This window comes from Cololabis saira, chromosome 1 (assembly GCF_033807715.1).
Source record: "Cololabis saira isolate AMF1-May2022 chromosome 1, fColSai1.1, whole genome shotgun sequence".
In the NCBI taxonomy this organism is placed as follows: Eukaryota; Metazoa; Chordata; class Actinopteri; order Beloniformes; family Belonidae; genus Cololabis; species Cololabis saira.
This window is the reverse complement of record NC_084587.1, coordinates 51913179-51934646: the sequence shown is the minus strand read 5'-3', so window position 1 is coordinate 51934646 and position 21468 is coordinate 51913179. Positions and strand designations below refer to the sequence as shown.

The following is a 21468-nucleotide window of genomic DNA, read 5'->3' as shown; positions in this document are numbered from 1 at the left end:
GCAAGGAATTTATTCACACTAAAGATAAAAAGAACAAAAAAACAAAAGCAGTGGGATTAAGAATGCTGCTTTCAGACACAAAACCCTTTTAGCTAACAGCTTATATTTTAAATGTATTTAAGAAAAACCATCTTAGCCCTAAATTAAACTTTTCAGACAGAGGACAAACTGTCTAAGGTGTTTTTTTCCCCTCACATTTACCTGCAGAGGCGGCTGCCAGTGAGGGGACAGGGTCCCATGCATGGTAGGGGTGGTGTGTATGGACATTGTCCTTCTTTGACACAAGAGCCTGGATCTCCCTCTCCACCTCACCTCTTATCACACAGAGTTTCCTTCCAAACCTGGACCAAAACACCAGAACTTGATTCACCATATGCTTATGTTAGTATGTATTTTAGTATTTGGTATGGAGGGAATGCGCATGACGTCACGGATGCAAATTCACAGCAGGTTACGCCCACTGTATCAGAAAGACTGAGTGTCAGAAAGTCTGAGTGGCAGAAAGGCTGAGTGGCAGTGTAAACTTTCAGTTTGAGCAACTTGAAAACATCTAAAATGGGAAAGAGCTGTTGTGTGATCGACTGTACTCATAGATTTAGCAAGAAATCTGAGTTATCGTTTTACAGACTGACGAAAAAAAAGCTTAAGAGAGACAAATGGATCTCTGCAATTCACAGAAACAACTGGATTCCAGGCACCGAAACGTGGATTTGTGGTTCCCCTTTTTTTAAATCAGGTAATGTTGGATTTTTGGGTAGCTAACGTTAAACGGTCAAATCATAAAGTTCGGTGTCCTCATCACTTTAATTTCTACAACAAATCCTGCCTTGAAGTCGGACCAAGCCTCAAGACTTTTGTACGCCTTCAAGCTTTGCTTCGTGTATTTCCCTGGCGTAGAAATTAAGTACATATAAATATCAGGAAACTGGATTTGTGGTCAAATATTAATGTCCATGGACCACTGGTTCTTGGGGTAACTGTACCAAATATTAATGTCCATGGACCACTGGTTCTTGGGGTAACTGTACCAAATATTAATGTCCATGGACCACTGGTTCTTGGGGTAACTGTACCAAATATTAATGTCCATGGACCACTGGTTCTTCAGGTAACTGTACGGGTCACTGTCAAGTCCAACTGCCTTTAATTTAAGCTGATAATCAGCTGTTATCCCGTCTTCTCCACTAGTTGCAGCTGTTTTTGCCACTCAGTGAGAGTAAGAGCCGAGATATACTTGCTGTTGGTGTTTGCGTTCGCGTCCGTTCAGTGTCTTTTTTTTTGTGCACGTCGACGTGTCAAATGAACGCAGAATATGCGTGGCGGCCATTATGCGTACGCGTTCAGAACTGCAAGTATATCTCCGGTCTAAGGGGGCGTGGTCACGTGGGGAAGTGACGTCAATGCAGACCCTCTATACAGATAATAAGCACATAGCTACCGCGTTTCCAGAGCTTTGAGACTCTTGCTGCGAGGCTGCTGCTCCAGACAGCTGACCGCAGGATTGCCAGCAGTGGGCAACGTCATGGCACTCAGCACCAGGCTGGTGATGGCCTGCACTGCCAACACATTCAACTGGGTACGTTCCAAGTCTTCCTGGAGGGAAAAAGAACAATAGAAACTTCCGCAATTGGCGACAACGTATTTTTCATGCTGGCAGTAAGGCAGACGTTTGACATGGATGGGAACTTGATTAAATCAAAGTAAGCCATTACTCATCTGGAGATACACAGTCAGTGCGTTTACATGGGAAGTTTAATTCCTCTTTAATTCACAATTAAATTAAATCCGATTTAAAATGAGTAAAAATTACCAAACACCTAATTCCGAATGAAAATGGCCATTCCAAATTAAACTTAATTCCGAAGTAAGTGGTTGGTTTATTCCAATTTTTTCAAAATTTTAATAGAATAATTCCGCGAATAATACACTCATTCCGCATTAAATTAATTCCGGTCTTTCCATGTAAACTTGAAGGAAAATAGTTTAATTCGTAATTATTTAATTTGGAATAATTAATTCCGAATTAAAAGACATCATGTAACCGTGGCCATTGATGTGGTCAATGCTTTGTTTTGAGGACAAAACACTTGTAGTTGTGAGTACCTCTTGTTGAGTCTCCTCTTCCTGGTCCATAGTGATGGGCTGCGTTACCAGCACCCCCAGCAGAGTGGCCCAGGTCTCCTCAAACTGAGTCCTACTACTCCAGCCTACGTGAACAGCAACCACATTGGTTCAGTTGGGGGTGTGGAACTCCATACAAAGTTAAAAAAAAAACTGTTAACAGTATGATGAAAAGTACATTTTATAAGTGTGTGTGCGAGTGTGTGCATGTGCTTATCTGTACCCAGTGTGTTTATGCAATACAGAAACTCTTTAAACACATCCTTCTCCTGCAGGAAGTCCACAGGGATCTCAGGCAGGGTTGTGCCAAACTCTCCTCCTGGCTGAGGGGACCAGCCCAGTTTCCAGACCTAAACATATGCATTTAAATGGAATATTTTAACAAATATGGATAGAAAATTGTGGATTTGAACTGCCAGCACCAGTTCTTTTTTAACACTAACCAGTGGAGGTACTCTGGTGTAGCTATTGACCAGTGGGAGCCGGGAGAGACTGATAATGATGTTGCGCAATGTTGGAGTGAGAAAAGCTGGGAATGCACGGTTTCTTGGGTGACCCAGGGAAAAGATGCTCTGCAGACCTTCCACCAGCTCGGCCATGATTTCACATGCCTGCCACTCACGCAGGTCTGGAACGGACAAATGGTGACATCTTAGAATGGGTAAAAATAAGCGACTTTGGGAACTAATAATAAAAACATATCAAAACAACGTTACAACAAGTCTCTAAGAGAGCACAAAAAAATTACCCGTATTTTTTGGACTATAAGCCGCTACTTTTTTCATAGGTTTTGAACCATGCAGCTTATACAAAGGTGCGGCTATTCTGTGGATTTTTCCACAAAAAAATAAGACAAAATAAATGCAAAGAAGAATGCGTGTTGAGAATTTATTTGAGAGCATATATTATTTGTTAAAACGGGGTTTTGTTGGAGAATAAATAAGTTAAAGTTATAAGATAATAATTCATTAAAAGAGATGTGTATATTTTAAGTTAAAACCAGAATTATCTTATTTTCAGTTTATTTGGTTAAGAGGACATTAAAACGGACTACCTTTCCCATGATGCTTTGCGAAGCAAATACAGGAAGAGAACGTGATGACGTCAGAGTCTGCTGTTGCGGGAAGAAGATGCTGTACCTCTTTTGAATAGCTGCACACGCTGTAATGTTTTGCTGACCCTTTTTATTCACTAAAGAGTTCAAATTGAGCAAACGTCTCGCTTCGTCCTTTCTCCCGTTGCAAGAGTAAAAGCTGCAACATTTTTTGGTGCCGAAAACCCGGAAACAGGAGATAATGGCGGACGAAAATAGAGACGCCGAGGAGCGACCGGACGGCGGGGAACAACGTATTGAAAAGGTGAAAAGAAAACGTCGGACAATACGGAGTTCCACCACGAGACTCCTGAATCAGATGGATGGTGAATTATTAAAGGAAGACCCGGACGTTGGTCGTGTGCGGGAGATGCTGGCCGTGCTGTCGGCAAAAGAGGACGGGCTGCGGGAGCTTGACGGCATCATGGAAGAGCACACTTTGCTGGAGGACGTGGAGTCGGAGATTGAACAAGCAGAGGATTACAGAGACCGCATTATCGGTATGAAAGCGCGAGCTCACCGAGTGATAAGAGCGCATGAGACTGTGAGTGATCCCCGACCTGCTAGGCTAAGTGATGCTAACACCAACTCAGCAAGCTCTCAACACAGCAACCCGACTGTAAGACTGCCAAAGCTGATGATCGAGAAATTCAACGGAGACGTAAGTTCCTGGCAGGAGTTTTGGAGCCAGTATGAGACTGCTATTCACAGTAATGACACTCTTTGCAAGAGAGAGAAGTTTACATACCTGAAAACTTACCTCACAGGAACGGCTGCAAAGGCTGTAGCAGGGCTCACACTGACGGACAGTAACTATGATGCTGCACTTGATATTCTCCAGAGCAGATTTGGAAGAAAAGATCTCATTGTGAATGCTCACATGTCAAAGCTGTTAAATCTGACTCCTGTGAAGAAATCATCTGATGTTAGTGCTCTAAGGCAGTTATATGATGAATGTGAAGTTCAAATTAGAAGCCTAGAGTCACTGGGAGTGGTATCAGACTCATATGGGGGCATGCTGTGCCCAATACTGCTCCAGATGATGCCAGAGGACATGGCTCTTGAATACAGCCGTCAGAGGGGAGATGAGGATACGTGGAAGGTGCCCCATGTGCTCAAATTCCTGCAGAAAGAGGTTCAGAGTCGAGAAAGAGCTTTGCAAATGATGAGATCATATAACCAAAAGGAGAACCAGACAGTTCAAAAACCATGCAGCAAATCATTTTCATCCAGTGGGTTTAAATTCAATAAACCAAGTACGACATCAGCAGCTGCACTATACACTGCCAACCAGAAGATGCCAACCTGCCTGTTCTGTGATAGCGCTGAACACAAATCAGAGAACTGTCCAGACCATCAAGTGTCAGCACGTAAAGAGAAACTGAAGAAGCTTGGCAGATGCTTTGTCTGTCTGGGACGTAAACACATCGCAAGGTTTCTGCAGGTTAAAGGGCGTGTCATGTGCCACGTGCGGAGGCAGGCATCATGTTGCCATTTGTGACAAAGATGAAGCACCCCCACCTGCTGTCTCTTCCAACATGGACACTGTGATATCCTCAGTAATTCCCCAAGCAGAAGCAAGGAAGCCTGATAACGAGAACACTGTGCTGCTACAAACTGCCAAGGCATGGGCTGTAGGGCCCACAAGCAGGAAGATGGTCCGCTGCTTGCTAGATGGAGGCAGTCAAGGGAGTTTTGTACACGAGAATGTGGTGAAGGCGCTGCAGCTACCTGTCACAAGACAAGGGGCAATTACTCTTCACACATTTGGCTCCTCTGCTCCAACAACGGTGAAACGCAACATAGTGAAACTCAGCTTGGAGAACATCTGGGATAAACGGCAGAGAATTGAAATAGAGGCAGTTGTGACCCCCAAAGTGTGTACAGCAGTGATGAAAGTCCCTGGTGAACATATACAGAAAGAAATGATAAACAGAGGACTCCAACTTGCAGATTTCCCTGGAGATGATAAACCTGAACTTTCTGTACTAATTGGCTCAGACTACTACTGGCAGGTAGTATCAGGCCGATTAGAGAGACTAACACAGAGCCTGGTGGCGCTGGAGAGCACCTTCGGCTGGGCAGTGCAGGGCCCAGTAACAGTGTCCAGCATGACAGAAACCACATGCATGCACATTCAGCTCAGTGAGGATGCACAGATTGACAAGCAGCTGCATGCATTCTGGGAGCTTGAATCCCTGGGTATCACAAGTGAGAAGCCTGAGAGCCCAGAGGATGAGGAAGCGTTGCAGCGGTTCGAGGAAACCTCCATCATCAAGGATGGGCGTTATCAAGTGGAGTTGCCGTGGCGACCAAACCATCCTCCACTCCAGGACAATTATCGCATCGCAAGAAAGAGACTGGAGAGTTTGAAACGGAAACTAAGAAAAGATGTTACACTCTACAGCAGATACAACGATGTAGTGGAGGACTACTTGAAACAAGGAATGGCTGAGGATGTGACAAGGGAGCATACGTCACCAACAAGAGGTGAGACATATTACTTACCTCATCACGCTGTATTGAGGGAGGATAAGCTGACAACAAAACTGCGGGTCGTGTTCGATGCTTCATCCCACGAAGAAGGAAGTCCCTCACTGAATGACTGTCTCCTAACAGGTCCCAATCTGAATCCAGATCTGATGAGTGTTTTGATCAAGTTTAGACTGCATGAAATTGCATACATGGCAGACATCAAGAAAGCATTTCTGCAGATATCACTCTCAGAAAGAGACAGGGATGCTGTGAGATTTCTGTGGTTCACAGGACCACCCACAGAGGAGAAGGACGAGAAGCTGCGTGTGCTGAGAATGACAAGAGTGGTGTTTGGAGCTTCCTCAAGCCCGTTCTTACTCGCAGCCACTATAAGGAAACATTTGGGACAGTTCAAGTCGGAGCAGCCACAAGTGGTGGAGACCATCAGCTCCTCACTTTATGTGGATGACTTTATTTCAAGTGCAAGTGAGGTGATGGAGGCCCATAAAGTGACAACATCAGCAAAGAACATCATGTCTGCAGCAGGCATGGAGCTTTGTAAATGGATGACGAACTCCCCTGAGCTCAAAGAAAAATGGCAGGAGAGCTCAATGGACTGCACTGCACAGCTAGAAACCCATGGGTCAGTGCTGAAGGTTCTGGGTCTGGTCTGGAGACCAGTAACTGATGATTTTGTTTTTGACCTCAGGGGGCTGCTGGATATTCTGAAAGACAGAAAGAACACGAAACGCAGTGTCCTGCAGTCTTCTGCACGCATTTTTGATCCTCTAGGATTCTTGACTCCCTTTACCATCAGGATAAAGTGCATGTTCCAGGAAATGTGGGAGAGAGGGCTCAAATGGGATGAGGAACTGCCACATGATTTGACAAAAAAATGGGAACAGTGGTGCTCAGAGCTCCCACAACTGCACCAGCTGTCAATCCCACGGTGGTACAAGATTCACATGCTGCAGCAGAACAGTAAAGATTTAAAGCTGCATGTGTTCTGTGACTCAAGTGAAAAGGCTTACAGTGCAGTGGCTTATCTGCAGGGAGAAACAAAGGATGGAGAAGTGACCGCAAGCCTGGTAGCATCCAAGTCCAGAGTGGCCCCACTCAAGAGGATGACACTGCCACGCCTGGAACTGATGGGAGCTGTAATAGCAGCCAGGCTGGGGAGCACACTCATCAAAGCACTGCAGCTGGACAGAACACAACTCAGACTATGGACAGACTCAATGATAGTTCTACACTGGATTCGTAGTTCTGCTAACAAGTGGAAACAGTTTGTTTCCAACAGGGTGACTGAAATTCAGTCTCTGACTGATCCACAATCATGGTCTCACTGCAGTGGAAAAATTAATCCAGCTGACCTTCCCACCAGAGGTCTAATGGTGAAGGACCTGAAGCAGAGCACATTGTGGTGGAGCGGACCTTGTATGCTGATTTCACCTGAGCAGTCAGAGAGCACTCAAGAAGAAGATCAGGAAGGTGAGCTGAACACTGAACTCAGATCCAAATTCCAGGTTGCTGTACAGTTTGTCAAGCAAGACACAGAATTCCTAAAACCAGTGTTATGTCTGGAGAAATACAGCAAACTCAAGACAGTGCTCCGAGTAACAGCTTGGATAAAGAGGTTCATCACCAACACCCGCTCAAGCACAAAATTGAGTGGTGAACTAACAGCAGAAGAGCTGGATGAAGCTGAAAAATACTGGATAAAGGTGATCCAGATCCAGATATTCAGTCTGGAAATTGATCTTCTGAGAGCAGGAAAACGCCTTAACAAAGACTCCAGAATCCAAGAGCTGAAACCATTTTTGGATGAAGATGAGCTGCTCAGTGTGGGAGGAAGGCTCCAGCATTCAGAGCTTTCTTATAGAGAAAAACATCCATGGATTTTGCCCAAGGACCACAGATTCATAGAAATGTTGGGACAGTATCATCATGAGAAGGTGATGCACGCAGGTGTAAGAGACACTTTAGTGCAAATCAGAGAGAAATATTGGATTTTGAGAGCACGTCAGGTGGTCAAGAAAGTTGTGGCAAGATGTGTACTCTGCAAGAAGTTCAAAGCAAAGGCAGGGCAACAGACGACGGCGCCGCTGCCAAAAGACAGAATAACCGAGTCGCCACCATTTGAGATCACAGGTGTGGACTTTGCAGGGCCGCTTTATGTCAAAACACAGAACTCCATGACAAAGTCATACATCACACTCTTCACGTGTGCTGTAACCAGAGCAGTACATTTAGAGCTGGTCTCGGATCTGTCCACGGAGAGCTTTCTGCTAGCCCTGAAAAGATTCATCGCAAGAAGAGGATTATGCAAAGTGATCTACTCGGATAACGCCAAGACTTTCAAGCGGGCTGATCAGGATTTAAAGGAGCTCTGGAAAAGCATCAAAAATCCACAGCTACGAGAGTTCTTCTCAGAGAAGGGCATCACCTGGCGGTTCATCGCTGAAAGAGCAGCCTGGTGGGGTGGATTCTGGGAGAGACTTGTAAGGTCAGTAAAAATCATTCTCAGGAAAGTGCTTGGCAGAGCTAAACTCAGGTTTGAAGAAATGTGCACCATTTTGACTGAAGCTGAAGCTGCAATTAATTCAAGACCACTCACTTATGTCCACAATGATGTGGATGAGCCGCAGCCGCTGACACCTGCTCACTTCTTAGTGGGTCAGAGACTGACTTGTTTACCTCCTAAGTCATTTCCAGCTGATGCTAACCATCCAACAGCCAACAAGGAGCAGATGACCAGGAGGTGGCGGTACAGGCAAAGAATTATGACCAACTTCTGGAACAGATGGAGGAGAGAATATCTTCTGGACTTGAAGTCAGCACATCGCTGTGACACCCCACGGTCTTCGCCACTGAAGGTCGGGGATGTTGTACTCATCGGAGACGACAACACTCCAAGGCAAAGCTGGAAGCTGGGAAGAATCGAGGAGCTGTTTCCAGGTCGTGATGGCCTGGTGAGGTCATGTGCAGTTCGCACTACTTCGGCGACCGTACTGCGGAGACCCATCCAGCTGTTATATCCTTTGGAAATTTAGATAAACTGTAGTTTATCGGGGGGGAGGATGTTGAGAATTTATTTGAGAGCATATATTATTTGTTAAAACGGGGTTTTGTTGGAGAATAAATAAGTTAAAGTTATAAGATAATAATTCATTAAAAGAGATGTGTATATTTTAAGTTAAAACCAGAATTATCTTATTTTCAGTTTATTTGGTTAAGAGGACATTAAAACGGACTACCTTTCCCATGATGCTTTGCGAAGCAAATACAGGAAGAGAACGTGATGACGTCAGAGTCTGCTGTTGCGGGAAGAAGATGCTGTACCTCTTTTGAATAGCTGCACACGCTGTAATGTTTTGCTGACCCTTTTTATTCACTAAAGAGTTCAAATTGAGCAAACGTCTCGCTTCGTCCTTTCTCCCGTTGCAAGAGTAAAAGCTGCAACAATGCGCTACTTCTTCTTTAGCAGATAGAAGTAGGTAGAAGCAGATTTCAAGCAGATAAATAAATACCGGTTATTTTCTCTTGGTTCTGTCCCGTTTTAATGAGCAAAGTTGCTGCCGTGTTAAAAGACGCTGTTAGGAAAGATCTATTTAGGTACAAACATGTACATCATTTACAGTTCAAAATCCTTCTGTATATGTAGTAAATATCTAATCTAACAACATAAATATCTGCGGCTTGCATATCTTTTTTTTTTTTTTTTTTTTTTTTTTTTTTTTTTTAAATGGAGCGGATGCGGCTTGTATGCAGGTGCAGCTTATAGTCCAGAAAATACGGTACATAAAAAATTACTGGTTTTCTAATTTCTAAATGTATTCTCACTGTTTGCACGTCCTGAATCCATCTGGTCGCCTTCAACACCTCTTTTCCCTCGTGAATCTTTCTTCTCAAGATGCAGTAGTTGGTCTCCAGGACTCACAGCCACTTGAATGGAAAGGCAAAACACCGATCAGCACAGAAACCTAACAGAAACATATTCTGACGTCTAAAAGAAGTTTCAGAATTTTAAACACACCTAATTAAAAGGAAATGTGCAAATGCCATTAAAATTACCTGCAAAAATAATGAGGCGGAGGCAGAAGATGACGGAGCAAGTGTGTGTCCTGTACTCCGGGGTGGACAGCTTGTTCCAGACACACGGCTGCTGCAGGGCCAGACACAGACAGGACAGAGCCCACTGCAGGTCCACACTCATGGGCAACCGGTCCTGGAGGAGGTGCCACACTAAAACCTGGTAACACACGTTGACACATTTCATTAGAAAAATAATGCTTTTTAATCTTGGCAATGCACCATAGTCATATATTACCAGTGTTGGGACTAACGCGTTATTTAGTAACGCGCTACAGTAACGCCGTTAGTTTTGGCGGTAACTAATACTCTAACACGATACTTTTTAAATTCAGTAACTCAATTACCGTTACCAAACGGTGCGTTACTCTGTTATTTCTGGCTACAGTGAAGCTTTTTTTCCCCACACGTGGAGACCAGAGGAAACGTAGGGGGGGGGGATGTGTGTGTGAGCATTCAACAACATGACGGTCATGGCGAGCCAAGAGAAGGCGAGTTTCGCAACGTGGAGATATTGTCATTACAGTAATCCCTGGTTTTTCGCAGGGGTTACGTTCCAAAAAGAACCCGTGATAAGTGAAATTCTTTTTACAATTATTATAGAAGGCTTCAAATTGCGGAGATCAGCACCGGCTCACACGTATTCCACTGCTCTTCTGAGCCGCTGCATCCTGACTCTGTAGCATCTTTTTCTCCTAAAGCCGGTGCAGGTCTGTTTTTTCCAGAGAAGAAAATAGTTATGGGTAGTTGTTGTCGCTCTTTTTTCTTCTGGGCAAAAAGATTCTTATAAACCGACATGTTACCATGGATTATATCTGAGACTGTAATGAACGATTCATTAAAGAGACCCGTTCTTGAGCTGCTGCTGAAGCTCATTGGTCGTTCTCAGCTTGTTGCTACCAACGTTGGTTGCTAGCAACCAACGTTATTGACACAGGAAGTGAAGAAGCGGGGAGACTATTTAAGTTTAAGACTATTTAACTATTCAAGTTGATCAAACGTTTGTATTATTCTCCATACAGTACCTGCTGAAATGAAGGCTAGAGGGGCATTAATGGGAGCATTTAAAATAATGTTTTAAATTAAAGTAACTAAAAAGTTACTTTTCATAGTAACTCATTACTTTTTGGTCTAAGTAACTGAGTTACTGAGTTACTTTTTAATGAAGTAACTAGTAACAGTAACTAGTTACTATTTTTCAGTAACTAGCACAACACTGTATATTACTAAATTACCGTAATACTCTGGTATGATCTAAATCAGGGGTCGGCAACCAAAAATGTTTTAGAGCCATATTGGATCAAAAACACAAAAAACAAATATGTCTGGAGCTGCAAAAAATGAAAAGTATTGTATAAGCCTTAGAATGAAGGCAACACATGCCGCATGTTTCTATATTAGTTAAAACTGTTGGAAGTCGAAATGTCGGGAAAAAAGTTGAAATTTCGTGAAAAAAGTCGAAATGTCGAGATTAATGTTGAAGTACAATCTTGAGAAAAAAGTCAAAATTTCATGAAAAAAGTCGAAATGTTGAGAAAAAAGTCAATATTTCGAGAAAAAGTCGAAATGTCAAGATTAATGTTGAAATGCAATCTCGAGAAAAAAGTAGAAATGTCGAGAAAAAAGTCGAAATGTCGAGATTAAAAAGGAAAGGCAAAAGGAAGAAAAAAAAGACAAAAAAAGGAAAAAAAGAAGAAAAAAAGAGAAAAAGGGAGAAAAAGAAGAAAGGAAAAAAAAGGTCAAACATATTTGAAAAAGCTCCAGGAGCCACTAGGGCGGCGCTAAAGAGCCGCATGCGACTCTAGAGCCGCGGGTTGCTGATCCCTGGTCTAAATGATTTTCCCTTTGACAGAAATGAAAATACAATAACTAAGCTGGCTGGAGGCTAGGAATGTAACTGTGTTTTGGGACTGTGCAAGTCAAGCAGAGCACCCAGGGACTATCAGAGTCCACTAGCACCACACAGAAGGTTTGAGTGTGGAGGGACTGACGCGACAGTCCCAACCTCCAATTCTGCCCTCAACAGGAAACTGGAAGTTCAACACTTGTTTTCTTACCTCAGTTGCAGTGCAGGTGAAAGTGGTGATGAGGTGCTCCATGTTTGGGGTAATATGTAGTGATGAGGGGAGCTGGTTCACATTCAACAAATACTGGGACAGTGCTCTGCACAGTGACAAAACCTTGGGGTAGAATCCAGGCTCATCTGGAGTGAAATACAACAAAGTTGCAAAGAAAAACAACAACAAAAAAATGAAAGATCTCAAAACTTAGATACTTCAAAATGTGTTGAGGGAATAAATGTGTGTCATCAGTACTCGAGTTGTAAAAAAAAAAAAAAAAAAATCAGGGGGGATGGTGGATTTTATCATATGGGGACAGATAATTTGTGCTCATTACAAATAATATAATATATTACAAATAATAGCAGTGACCAAAACACCTGCAGAAATACTGCAGGAATGACATAGCAGCAGTTAAATGCAGCCTTCTGTAAGCTTTAAATATCCACTGGGCTTACATCAAATACATCAAAACACAACAATAAGAAACACTTTTCTGAACTTATCAATATGACTCTGTCCTTCACAGGATAAGTAACATGGATCACTGCAAAAACTCACAATCTTAACAAGAATATTTGTCTTATTTCTAGTTAAAATGTCTCAATTTAGTAAAAGAAAAAGTCATTACACTAAAAACAAGACTCATCACTGGAATAAAACAACAATTTTCACCTGTTTCAAGTAGATTTTCACTTAAAATAAGTACAAAAATCTGCCAGTGGAACAAGATTTTTTTGCTTGTAATAAGAAGATAAATCTTGTCCCACTGGCAGATTTTTCTACTTATTTCAAGTGAAAATCTACCGTACTTGAAACAGGGGAAAATTGTCAAATAAGTTATTTTTCTGGTGTTATTTTCCTGGTGATGACTCTAAATGTTGAAATAGCAGTAAAACCACATTCATTGATGAAATGACATAAGGGATGGAAAGGGGGGATGGCAGTTTTACAGGGGGGATGATTTGGACTGTTTTTATTTCAGGGGGGGAGGCCATCACCCCTCATCACCCCTCATCTCCAGTACTGTGTGTCATCCTCGGGCCCTCTCACCATACACGTCCCCCAGCTGGTCCCAGTAGGGCTGGTGTTGAGTTGGGGGCAGGAAGGGCTGGTGTGGAGCAGGGAGGGAGCCGGTGACCCCTCTGAGTTGGTCCAGGGTGACGTGCAGGGCCGTCTCCAACAGCAGAGAACCCTGACCCCGTGCTAACCTCTGCACTCCCACACTCAGGCAGGGACACAACAGGTTCAGGCTGAAATCCTAGGGAAGAGTAAACACATTTGTCATGTTAATACAAATAAAAGCAATGGAACATATTCTGTATTTGGTTTCATCTATTTAGTTAAGAACTTTAAAACTAGGGTTGTCCCGATCAGGATTTTTTAGCTCCCGATCAGATCCCGATCACTTGAGTTTGAGTATCTGCCGATCCCAATTTTTCTTGATCCGATCACTTTTTTTGGCTCCCGATACAATTCTGATACTTTTTCCCGATCAGATACATTTTGACAATGAATTAATTATAAAAAAAAAATAAAAAATCTGCACTGGTGCCACAAAATGTAGAAACATGAAATTGGAAACTAAAACAAAAAGTGCAGAATAGTGTAATAACAAAAATAAATACATTTCACTTCAAAAGAGGTAGTTTCAAAAGTTGAATGACATCCTGTCAAAGTCACAATCAATAAGAAAAATAAAATACATTTTGGCTTAACCTTAGTGCAAATTCTCAACAGCATGAAATGAATAGCAGCAGCTTTTCATTGCGGCTGTTATAGTTTTGGCCCGGTCTGTCACGGTGTTGTAATGATGTCACGCAGACCATAGGAACCAAGTGTGGTTGTTCAGAGACGGACCCTTTAGACCAGGGCACGGCAATCCACGGCTCTAGCCGCATGCAGCTCTAAAGCGCTGCCCTAGTGGCTCCTGGAGCTTTTTCAAAAATGTTTGACCTTTTTTTCCTTTTTTTCCATTTTTTCTTTTTTTTCTTCTTCTTTTTTTCCTTTTCTCAACATTTCGACCTTTTTTTTCGAAATTTTGACTTTCTCAACATTTCAACATTTTTCTCGACATTTCAACTTTTTTCTCAAAGTGCATAATGAAAAAAATCTTCCCCCAGTTCTAACTAATATAGAAACATGCAGCATGTGTTGCCTTCATTCTAAGGCTGATACAAGACTTTTCATTTTTTGCGGCTCCAGACATATTTGTTTTTTGTGTTTTTGGTCCAATATGGCTCTTTCAACATTTTGGGTTGCCGACCCCTGCTCTATGCCATAGCAGAAAATTGAAAATAACACTGGTATCAGAACATCTCTATTTGAATGTACAGAAATCACCACTTTTCATGCGTCTCTATTTCATGTCGTGTCCCAAAGAGCCAAGTCCTGACAGTAAATGTACTGAAGCGGTGTGAATTTGTATTACCTTGCAGTTCATAACATTGAAGAGATCAACAGAGGGCAGCTTGGTGAGAAGTTCTGTAGTTTCCAACAGAGAAGCGTCTCCCCGAAGACAGCACTGAGACTTCACAAGAGCCACGTACCATTCCTGAATACAGAGCACAAAGGGAGACACATTATTCCATCTTTTGCATTTTCTCCACATGAATTTAAGGGCAAATTCTTTGTGGGGGCCCTGCGTTGAGGCAAGCCAAATGATGATGAGGCAGGGGAAGGTATCCAGTATTTTGCTAATTGGAGAGTTAAAATTGAGCATATAGACGCCCGATCCGACCCGAAAAACCCCAAAAGTTCGAGGGCTCCCCCTGGCCATTTCGCACAGGGCCTTGCAAATCTCCCAGACGGCTCTGGATCCAGATATCCCAAATGATTAATTACCATGTAAACGAATATTCAGAATGTTTCAGTAACCGGAATATTAGCAAAAACCCGAATTTTGACTGCATGTAAACGTAGTCAATGTTGCCAATTCCTCACCTTATCTGCAGTGACCAGTTCAGGGGCGGGGGGTGTCTCTCCGTCTAACGGGTGTGATGTCACTGGGGGGGCGGGGCTACTGGTGTCGGCAACAGTTGCTCTGAACCGGTCCAGCAGGGAGTAGAACCTCTGATGCCTGTTGGAGATCAACAAACAACATTAACATTAGTGCAGCCATCACATTAACATCGTTTTCTGCTTCTTTTTTCTAAATCAAAGAGGCAGTCTTGAGAATTAAAAAAATAAATAAATAAATCTCAGCAATGCTAATAATTTCCTGAATAAATGATGTATAACTCACTTGGATCAGAATCTTAGATGACATGTTCCACAGATAAAACCCACAAGGTGCTTTGCATAAAGGCATTCTTTACCATTACAGGACTGTCTCAGAAAATTAGAATATCGTGATAAAGTTCTTTATTTTCTGTAATGCAATTAAAAAAACAAAAATGTCATACATTCTGGATTAATTACAAATCAACTGAAATATTGCAAGTTTTTTATTATTTTAATATTGCTATTAATATTGCTTAATTAGATTACAGAAAATCACAATATTCAAATTTCCTGAGACAGTCCTGTATATCCCATCAGCTTACCAGTTCATGACTTGGTGAGTCATCACTTGATTAACGTGATTTAATTTAAAACTAGTTGGAATCTCCCAGATGTGAAAACAAAAAGCTACAAAATAAAAAAATAACCTGCAACACCTGGTTACCTCTGAGCCAGGCCGCTGGTCTGCAGGTATTCCTGGATCCTCTCCAGTTCCTCCACAGGGAGCTGGGCCACGCTGTTCTGAACAGTACAAGTAGAACAACAAAATACTGAATAGAAAAGTACTGTTTTTCTATTTTAACAAAAAAGAAACCTTTCAACAAGCTTAACCAAATGTTTGTATCACAATAGGTTTATTGCATTTTTACTCACTAGCTTGTTCCCACTCCTGTAAAAGTCGCCCAAAATGCCTATCCAAGTTCTACCCAAAGTAAATTGAAAGCTGTTCTTGAACCGTTTGAAGTAGAAGGATGGTTTTGGTCTCTTTTGAAAGGTCAGAATCACTGTAACCGCTACTAGAATTGATTAATCTCAGTTTGAACACACTGAAATAGAAGGTTTTTATTTCAGCCGGAAATTTGTTTTGTAATCAGATGTCTGCAGATGAGAGAATCTGTGACTTATTAGCTGGAAAACACAATGAGACCACAGCCTGAAGCCTTATCTAGTGCAATTTCACATTTGATAATACCACAAAAAATTTGTATTTATTTTTTTTTATTACCGTATGTCTTACAACGACTTTTATTATTAGACATTAGATAAAAAAAAATAGAAGTTCCTATGGCAATCACACATCTATTGGCGCTTTTCCACTAGTACCTACTCAGAGCGACTCGACTCGCCCCGGTTTTGCGCTTCTCCACTAGGGGTGGAGGCGTGCCGAGTTTATACTTTTTCTGTACCTATCCTTTCGAGGTTCTAAGCTGCTGATTGGTCGGGAGGCGGGGCCGTTCAGACGTTTGAGTCAGGAGGCGGAAATCAGCGAAAGAGCGACTCACCGATTTTATTCTACCAGCAATGGCAGCGCAAAAGCCTGTTTCATGATCCAACTCTGAGGTGCAGATGTTCATAAACCTGGTGCTGAGGAGAGAATTAAAAAGGGATCTAGATGGCGATAAGGAACGACCAGATCTACCAGGAGCTCTGTCTCTTCATAGCTGCTCACGGCTCCAGCTGACTTTTCAGCAGCGCAGAGACAAACTAACAAAAAAAAAAAAAGCGTTGCCGCTTGAAGCTTCTCTCACTCTCTCCTTTTTTAACTTGATATCAAACACAAGTCACAGACCAAGCAGCACATCTATCATCTCCTCCAGGTTCTACATCTTTAGTGTTGTTGTCTTCTTTGTTTAGATACACAATCAAATACGTCACAGCAGCTTCTCCAACCTCCTACTTCTCACCTGGGAGTCTAAAAACAAACGAGGGCAAGGCGAGTGGAGGCGGGGCGAGGCGTGCCGAGTAGGTACTAGTGTAAAAGCGCCATAAGTGACAGTTGCCAGCTCTAAACAGTACCTGTAGTGTCTCAGCCAGCAACATCTCCACTCTGCGACAGGCCAAGGTGTCTACCATACGGGCCAGAACCCTGAAGGGTGTGCTGAGCAGCTTGTCCACGTAAAGCATCAGCAAAGATCCAGACTGAGTCAGGTGGATGCCTTCCAAACACTGCAACGTTTTCTTTAACATGGTGGGCTAAAAAGAGTGGAAAATACAACCATGAATGGAAAATGTCAAGTAGTAAGAGAAGGACAGGCAGACATGGCATCCAATTAGTAATGGATCATGCCCGACGAGGTTTACGTTAACTTTGCGGAGGCCCCCCGCGTCGTCCATATATTTATGTTAATGTCATCTCAAAAGGGCATTATCCCGCTTATACCACAGTCACTTACCAAAAAACATAAATATTAAATCAGTTATTCATGCTTTAATGTGTTTTCAGTGTAAATCATTAGTTTTATAACCAGCCACAGCGGAGCGGCTGAGCGACTATTTAATCTCTCGTCTGCAGCCGTTGGAACCTGGTAAGTTACAAAGTTTTTAACAAGCCATAACTCAGTTTCCTTGGTAACACCTGAGGGTCTGACTAATACCTGGAACAATCACTACCGTCCCATAAGGTCCTTAATGGACACAGTGTTGATTCTGCAGGAACTAGGACGGACCTGAGATACGACTGAGCAACGGGAGATATTCTAGTCCGCTCAGCTATTTTCATTTTTCTCTTCTTCTGCATCCCATTCATCAAAATTATTAAATTCACCAAATAAATTAAAATAAATGACAAAATCACTCATGTCACCGTCCTGCGGTAGCCGGCTCTTCTTCTCTGGATCTCCGTTGCCGTGGTTACCACCTGGCAGTTGATCCAGCGCAATAATATTAAAGTTATCAGGGAATTTGACCCAACTTGTTTTCTAGGTGTAGGTTATCACTTTTAACCTCCACCTGCCAGCCAATCAGGATGGAGTATTCACACAGACCGTGGTATAAAGAGATGTAACCAATCAAGAAAATAAAAATGGGAATGATACAACAGGAAGAGTAAATAGATGATCATCTTACAGTAGTTAGGTTGTCACAACGGGACTGGATGGCTTGAATGAAAAGGCCACTGGCAGCTGAGTTGCGATGGACGGCGCTGATGAAATCCTGCACTGGAGGCTCATGGGAAAGGTTGATGAGGTCCCGCACATGGTTGACAATCAGCCATGTCAGATGCTCCGAGTCATGGAGGTTTTGACACTACAGGAGGGGGGGGGGGTAAAATATTAGATGTGAAGCACTTCACAACATTGATCTTGCAGTACTCAGGGTTGTAGAACATTTGCTCTGGAGTTTTGAACCTTAATCTCATCAAGAGGTCTTAAAGCAGCACAATGTAACTTTCAGCTTTTGTTGAGTTTGGCGGCTCCTTTGGACAAAAGCGGTAGTGTTTTACCAGAAAGAACACTACATTTCCCATGAGCACCAGCGCGTACTGCCGGAAAACTCCTGTCCCCGTCGCTGCATTTGTTTTGATAGTGAATGAAATAAGACGGGACGGACTTTCAAAACTACTTTTCTGTTTTCAGCGGTCGTTTGCAGGATGGATAATGAAGAGGTAATGTATCTATTTTTGGCTAAACAATATAATATGACGATGTTGAAAATCACTAAGTTCAACTTGGTTTTATTAGTGAAGTGTTTCAGTAGATAATGCGCCGCAAATTACAAACGTTTTTTAGAGGGACTTCGTCATAAATTAGTAGTCCAACATACTTACTGACAAAATAAAAAAATACTTTATAACCTGTGAATAACTGAATGCCCATTCCTTATATTTTGCCCTGCACAATTTTACAGTTCTCAGGAAAAATACTAGAACCCAAGACGAATGTGAAAACATTCTAATTTTGATTCTTATTGAACATAGAACTCTACATTTACATTTGTATCATAACAATTGTGTCTCTCTTGTCGGACATCCCTCCTCATCTTTCATCTCACGCCAGCGAGTGAACGTCAGGCCAAAGTTTATTCTTGTCCGGGCATTTAGCTTGTTACTCTCCCGCTTTCTTTTTTCGCCTCCTCTGATAAAAGTTTTATTTTCTTCGGTTTTTCCACTGCTTCGGCCATGACACCAGCTTCTGCTGAGCTCTGCGCTCCACGCCCCGCCCAGCTTTCGTCTGGACTACAAATCAGGAAGGAGGGGGAAGTGACGTATGCCGTAAAGCAGTCAAAGCCGTAAAAATGTGTAGTTTTTAGTGTGGCAGGGTTCCTACCATGCTCCTCAAAGTTACATAGTGCCAGTGAAGGAGATACAGACCCCTCAGACCATGACAGAGGTTCATTAAACCTGTTGGAAGTTGATGTACCATCACAATGATGATGATGAAATATGATATTAAGCTGGAAAAGTTACATAGTGCTGCTTTAAAATTGTTCTGACAATTCTGAATATAATGTTAAGCATGTTCAACAGAAAAGACTGTCTACCTTGGAACAATCTTCTGTGTCATCAGGATCTGCTTCAAAAGTGTGACTAACAAGCTTAGTGTTCTCACCACGTAGTCACAGAAGAGAATCAGGGCTCCCCTGCGTACGATCTCTCTGTTGATCACTGCTGAGTGGAACTCAGGCTCGTCTTCTTCACAGTCTCCAGAAGAATGAGGACTCAGCAGCTTTGTGGATGAAAGGCTGTGTCCTCTGATAGGAAGGAAAACAGGACACAATCAGGTACCGTATGTTTTGTGTGTAAATGTGTCTACAATGATGTCACAATGATTGTCTTTCTCTAGGGGTCCAAGCAGTAGTTTGCATTGACTATTAGGACCCCAGTGTTATGTGATACTTTTCGAATGCGCAAATGTTTCGGTATCTTGGGAGTGTGTAAGTGCAGGGCAGTTGTAGTGTTTGTAGTGCACGAGTCGTGAGTAAAGTCTTGGAGAACATACAGTCGTCGGAGTAATTCATTTAGCAGTTAGCCCGTTGCCGCACGGAGGCCCGCCCTCGCCCCGTCCAGCCCATATCCGGTGCACACTCACGCCAAAATATACAAAACTAGGTAATTTACAAATCTTACAAATCTTGTAGAAACCAAAGGCATATTAGATCCTATCCAGTAAAGTATTTAGTCCAAAATACATTATTATACCAGTAAATGTCCACAAACAGCCGGTCTTCATCTCGAGTGTCGGAGGAGGAAGCACATGTTGTTATTTGTTTACACTCGGTAACTCAGACGGGAAAGTGCGATGCTAAAATGGAGCGTACACTCTACTTTGATTGACAGCTCATCCGGCCATCCGGCGAATGAGCGCCTGTGTTGGGGCGGGACGAGCACATCCGGCTTTTGTCATGAGAAAAACCTCGGCAATTGCAGCATTCGACCCGGAAGATGGTGCAATTGTATAGCAAATGAAATGCTGAACACAACGATATATATATATGTACGTGGTAAATTCAACGGTTCAAAAGTTATGCCCATGGGACATAATTGTTATAATAAAACTCTTTGTAAGACATATTCTTACAAAAACATGTGTAAAATACTCATTTTTTGTGGTATTGTTATCAAATTTGAACTTGCACTAAATAAGGCTTCAGGCTGTGTCTCAGTGTGTTTTAAAACCAATAAGTCACAGATTCAGTAATCTGCAGACATCTGATTACAACACTAATTTCCGGCTGAAATAAAAACCTTCTATTTCAGTGTGTTCAAACTGAGATTACTGAATTATAGTAGTAGTTACAGTGATTCTGACAACTGGGGGAAGAACTACAGAGTGTTACCTTTCAAAAGAGACCAGAACCATCCATGAACTTCAAACGGTTCAAGAACAGCTTTCAATTTACTTTGGGTAGAACTTGGATAGGCGTTTTGGGCGACTTTTACAAGTGCGGGAACAGGTTAACACCCAGTACATACACAAGTCCACAGGGTCCACAGTTCAAATGGGACAGTAGTGTGTGTTGGTACCTGGGTGTGTGATGAACCTCGCTCCACCAGGAGTAGTTGGTGTAGTTGATGATGAGCAGGACCTGGCACCAGAGCAGCACCAGGGATGGGTGAGTGGTGATGAGGCACTGAACCTTGTTGTTTATTCCTTCTAAGGGGTAGAAGGGACCGGCCTCAGCGGACGGCTGTACACCACTAGTTTCTGCCTTCAGGAGTCGGCTGGCTGCAGCAGTGATCCTACGAAACATCCCTGGGAAAACAGTTTTTTATGAGAAATGTTAAAAAATTTAAAAAAAATAAAGCCATTATTGCAATTACAGATTTTTATTGTAAATTATAATGTCATGAGTATGGAAGAGTATAAGGGCCAGGCAGGAGAAAAATAAAAATAATAGTTTAGAGGAGGAAGATTTTTTTTTCATTATGCACTTCGAGAAAAAAGTCGAAATGTTGAGAAAAAAGTAAAAAAGTCGAGATTAATGTTGAAGTAGATTTTCGAGAAAAAAGTCGAAATGTCGGGAAAAAAAGTCAAAATCCTTAGATAAAAGTCGAAATTTCATGAATAAAGTTGAAATGTTGAGAAAAGTCGAAATGTTGAGAAAAAAGTCAAAATGTTGAGAAAAAAGTCAAATTTTCGTGAATAAAGAAATGTTGAGAAAAAAAAGGTGAAATTTCGACTTTAT

At 42.3% G+C, this 21468-nt stretch overlaps 1 protein-coding gene across 6 annotated transcripts in view; it reads right to left on the bottom strand.

The window, feature by feature from the left end:
* The window catches only part of htt (huntingtin), an 82437-nt gene that overhangs the window by 20254 nt on the left and 40715 nt on the right, over window positions 1-21468 (bottom strand). For all 6 annotated transcript variants that reach the window (XM_061725965.1, XM_061725991.1, XM_061725974.1 and 3 more), the window contains 16 exons: window positions 20807-21035; window positions 19392-19533; window positions 17911-18090; window positions 16861-17037; window positions 15509-15585; window positions 14785-14920; window positions 14273-14395; window positions 12895-13102; window positions 11839-11984; window positions 9764-9941; window positions 9533-9634; window positions 2565-2749; window positions 2345-2471; window positions 2104-2207; window positions 1439-1593; window positions 202-341 (listed from right to left, as the gene is read on the bottom strand). In XM_061725965.1, coding sequence (XP_061581949.1) covers window positions 202-341; window positions 1439-1593; window positions 2104-2207; window positions 2345-2471; window positions 2565-2749; window positions 9533-9634; window positions 9764-9941; window positions 11839-11984; window positions 12895-13102; window positions 14273-14395; window positions 14785-14920; window positions 15509-15585; window positions 16861-17037; window positions 17911-18090; window positions 19392-19533; window positions 20807-21035 — 2409 coding nt within the window. The remainder of the gene's footprint in view (window positions 1-201; window positions 342-1438; window positions 1594-2103; window positions 2208-2344; window positions 2472-2564; window positions 2750-9532; window positions 9635-9763; window positions 9942-11838; window positions 11985-12894; window positions 13103-14272; window positions 14396-14784; window positions 14921-15508; window positions 15586-16860; window positions 17038-17910; window positions 18091-19391; window positions 19534-20806; window positions 21036-21468) is intronic.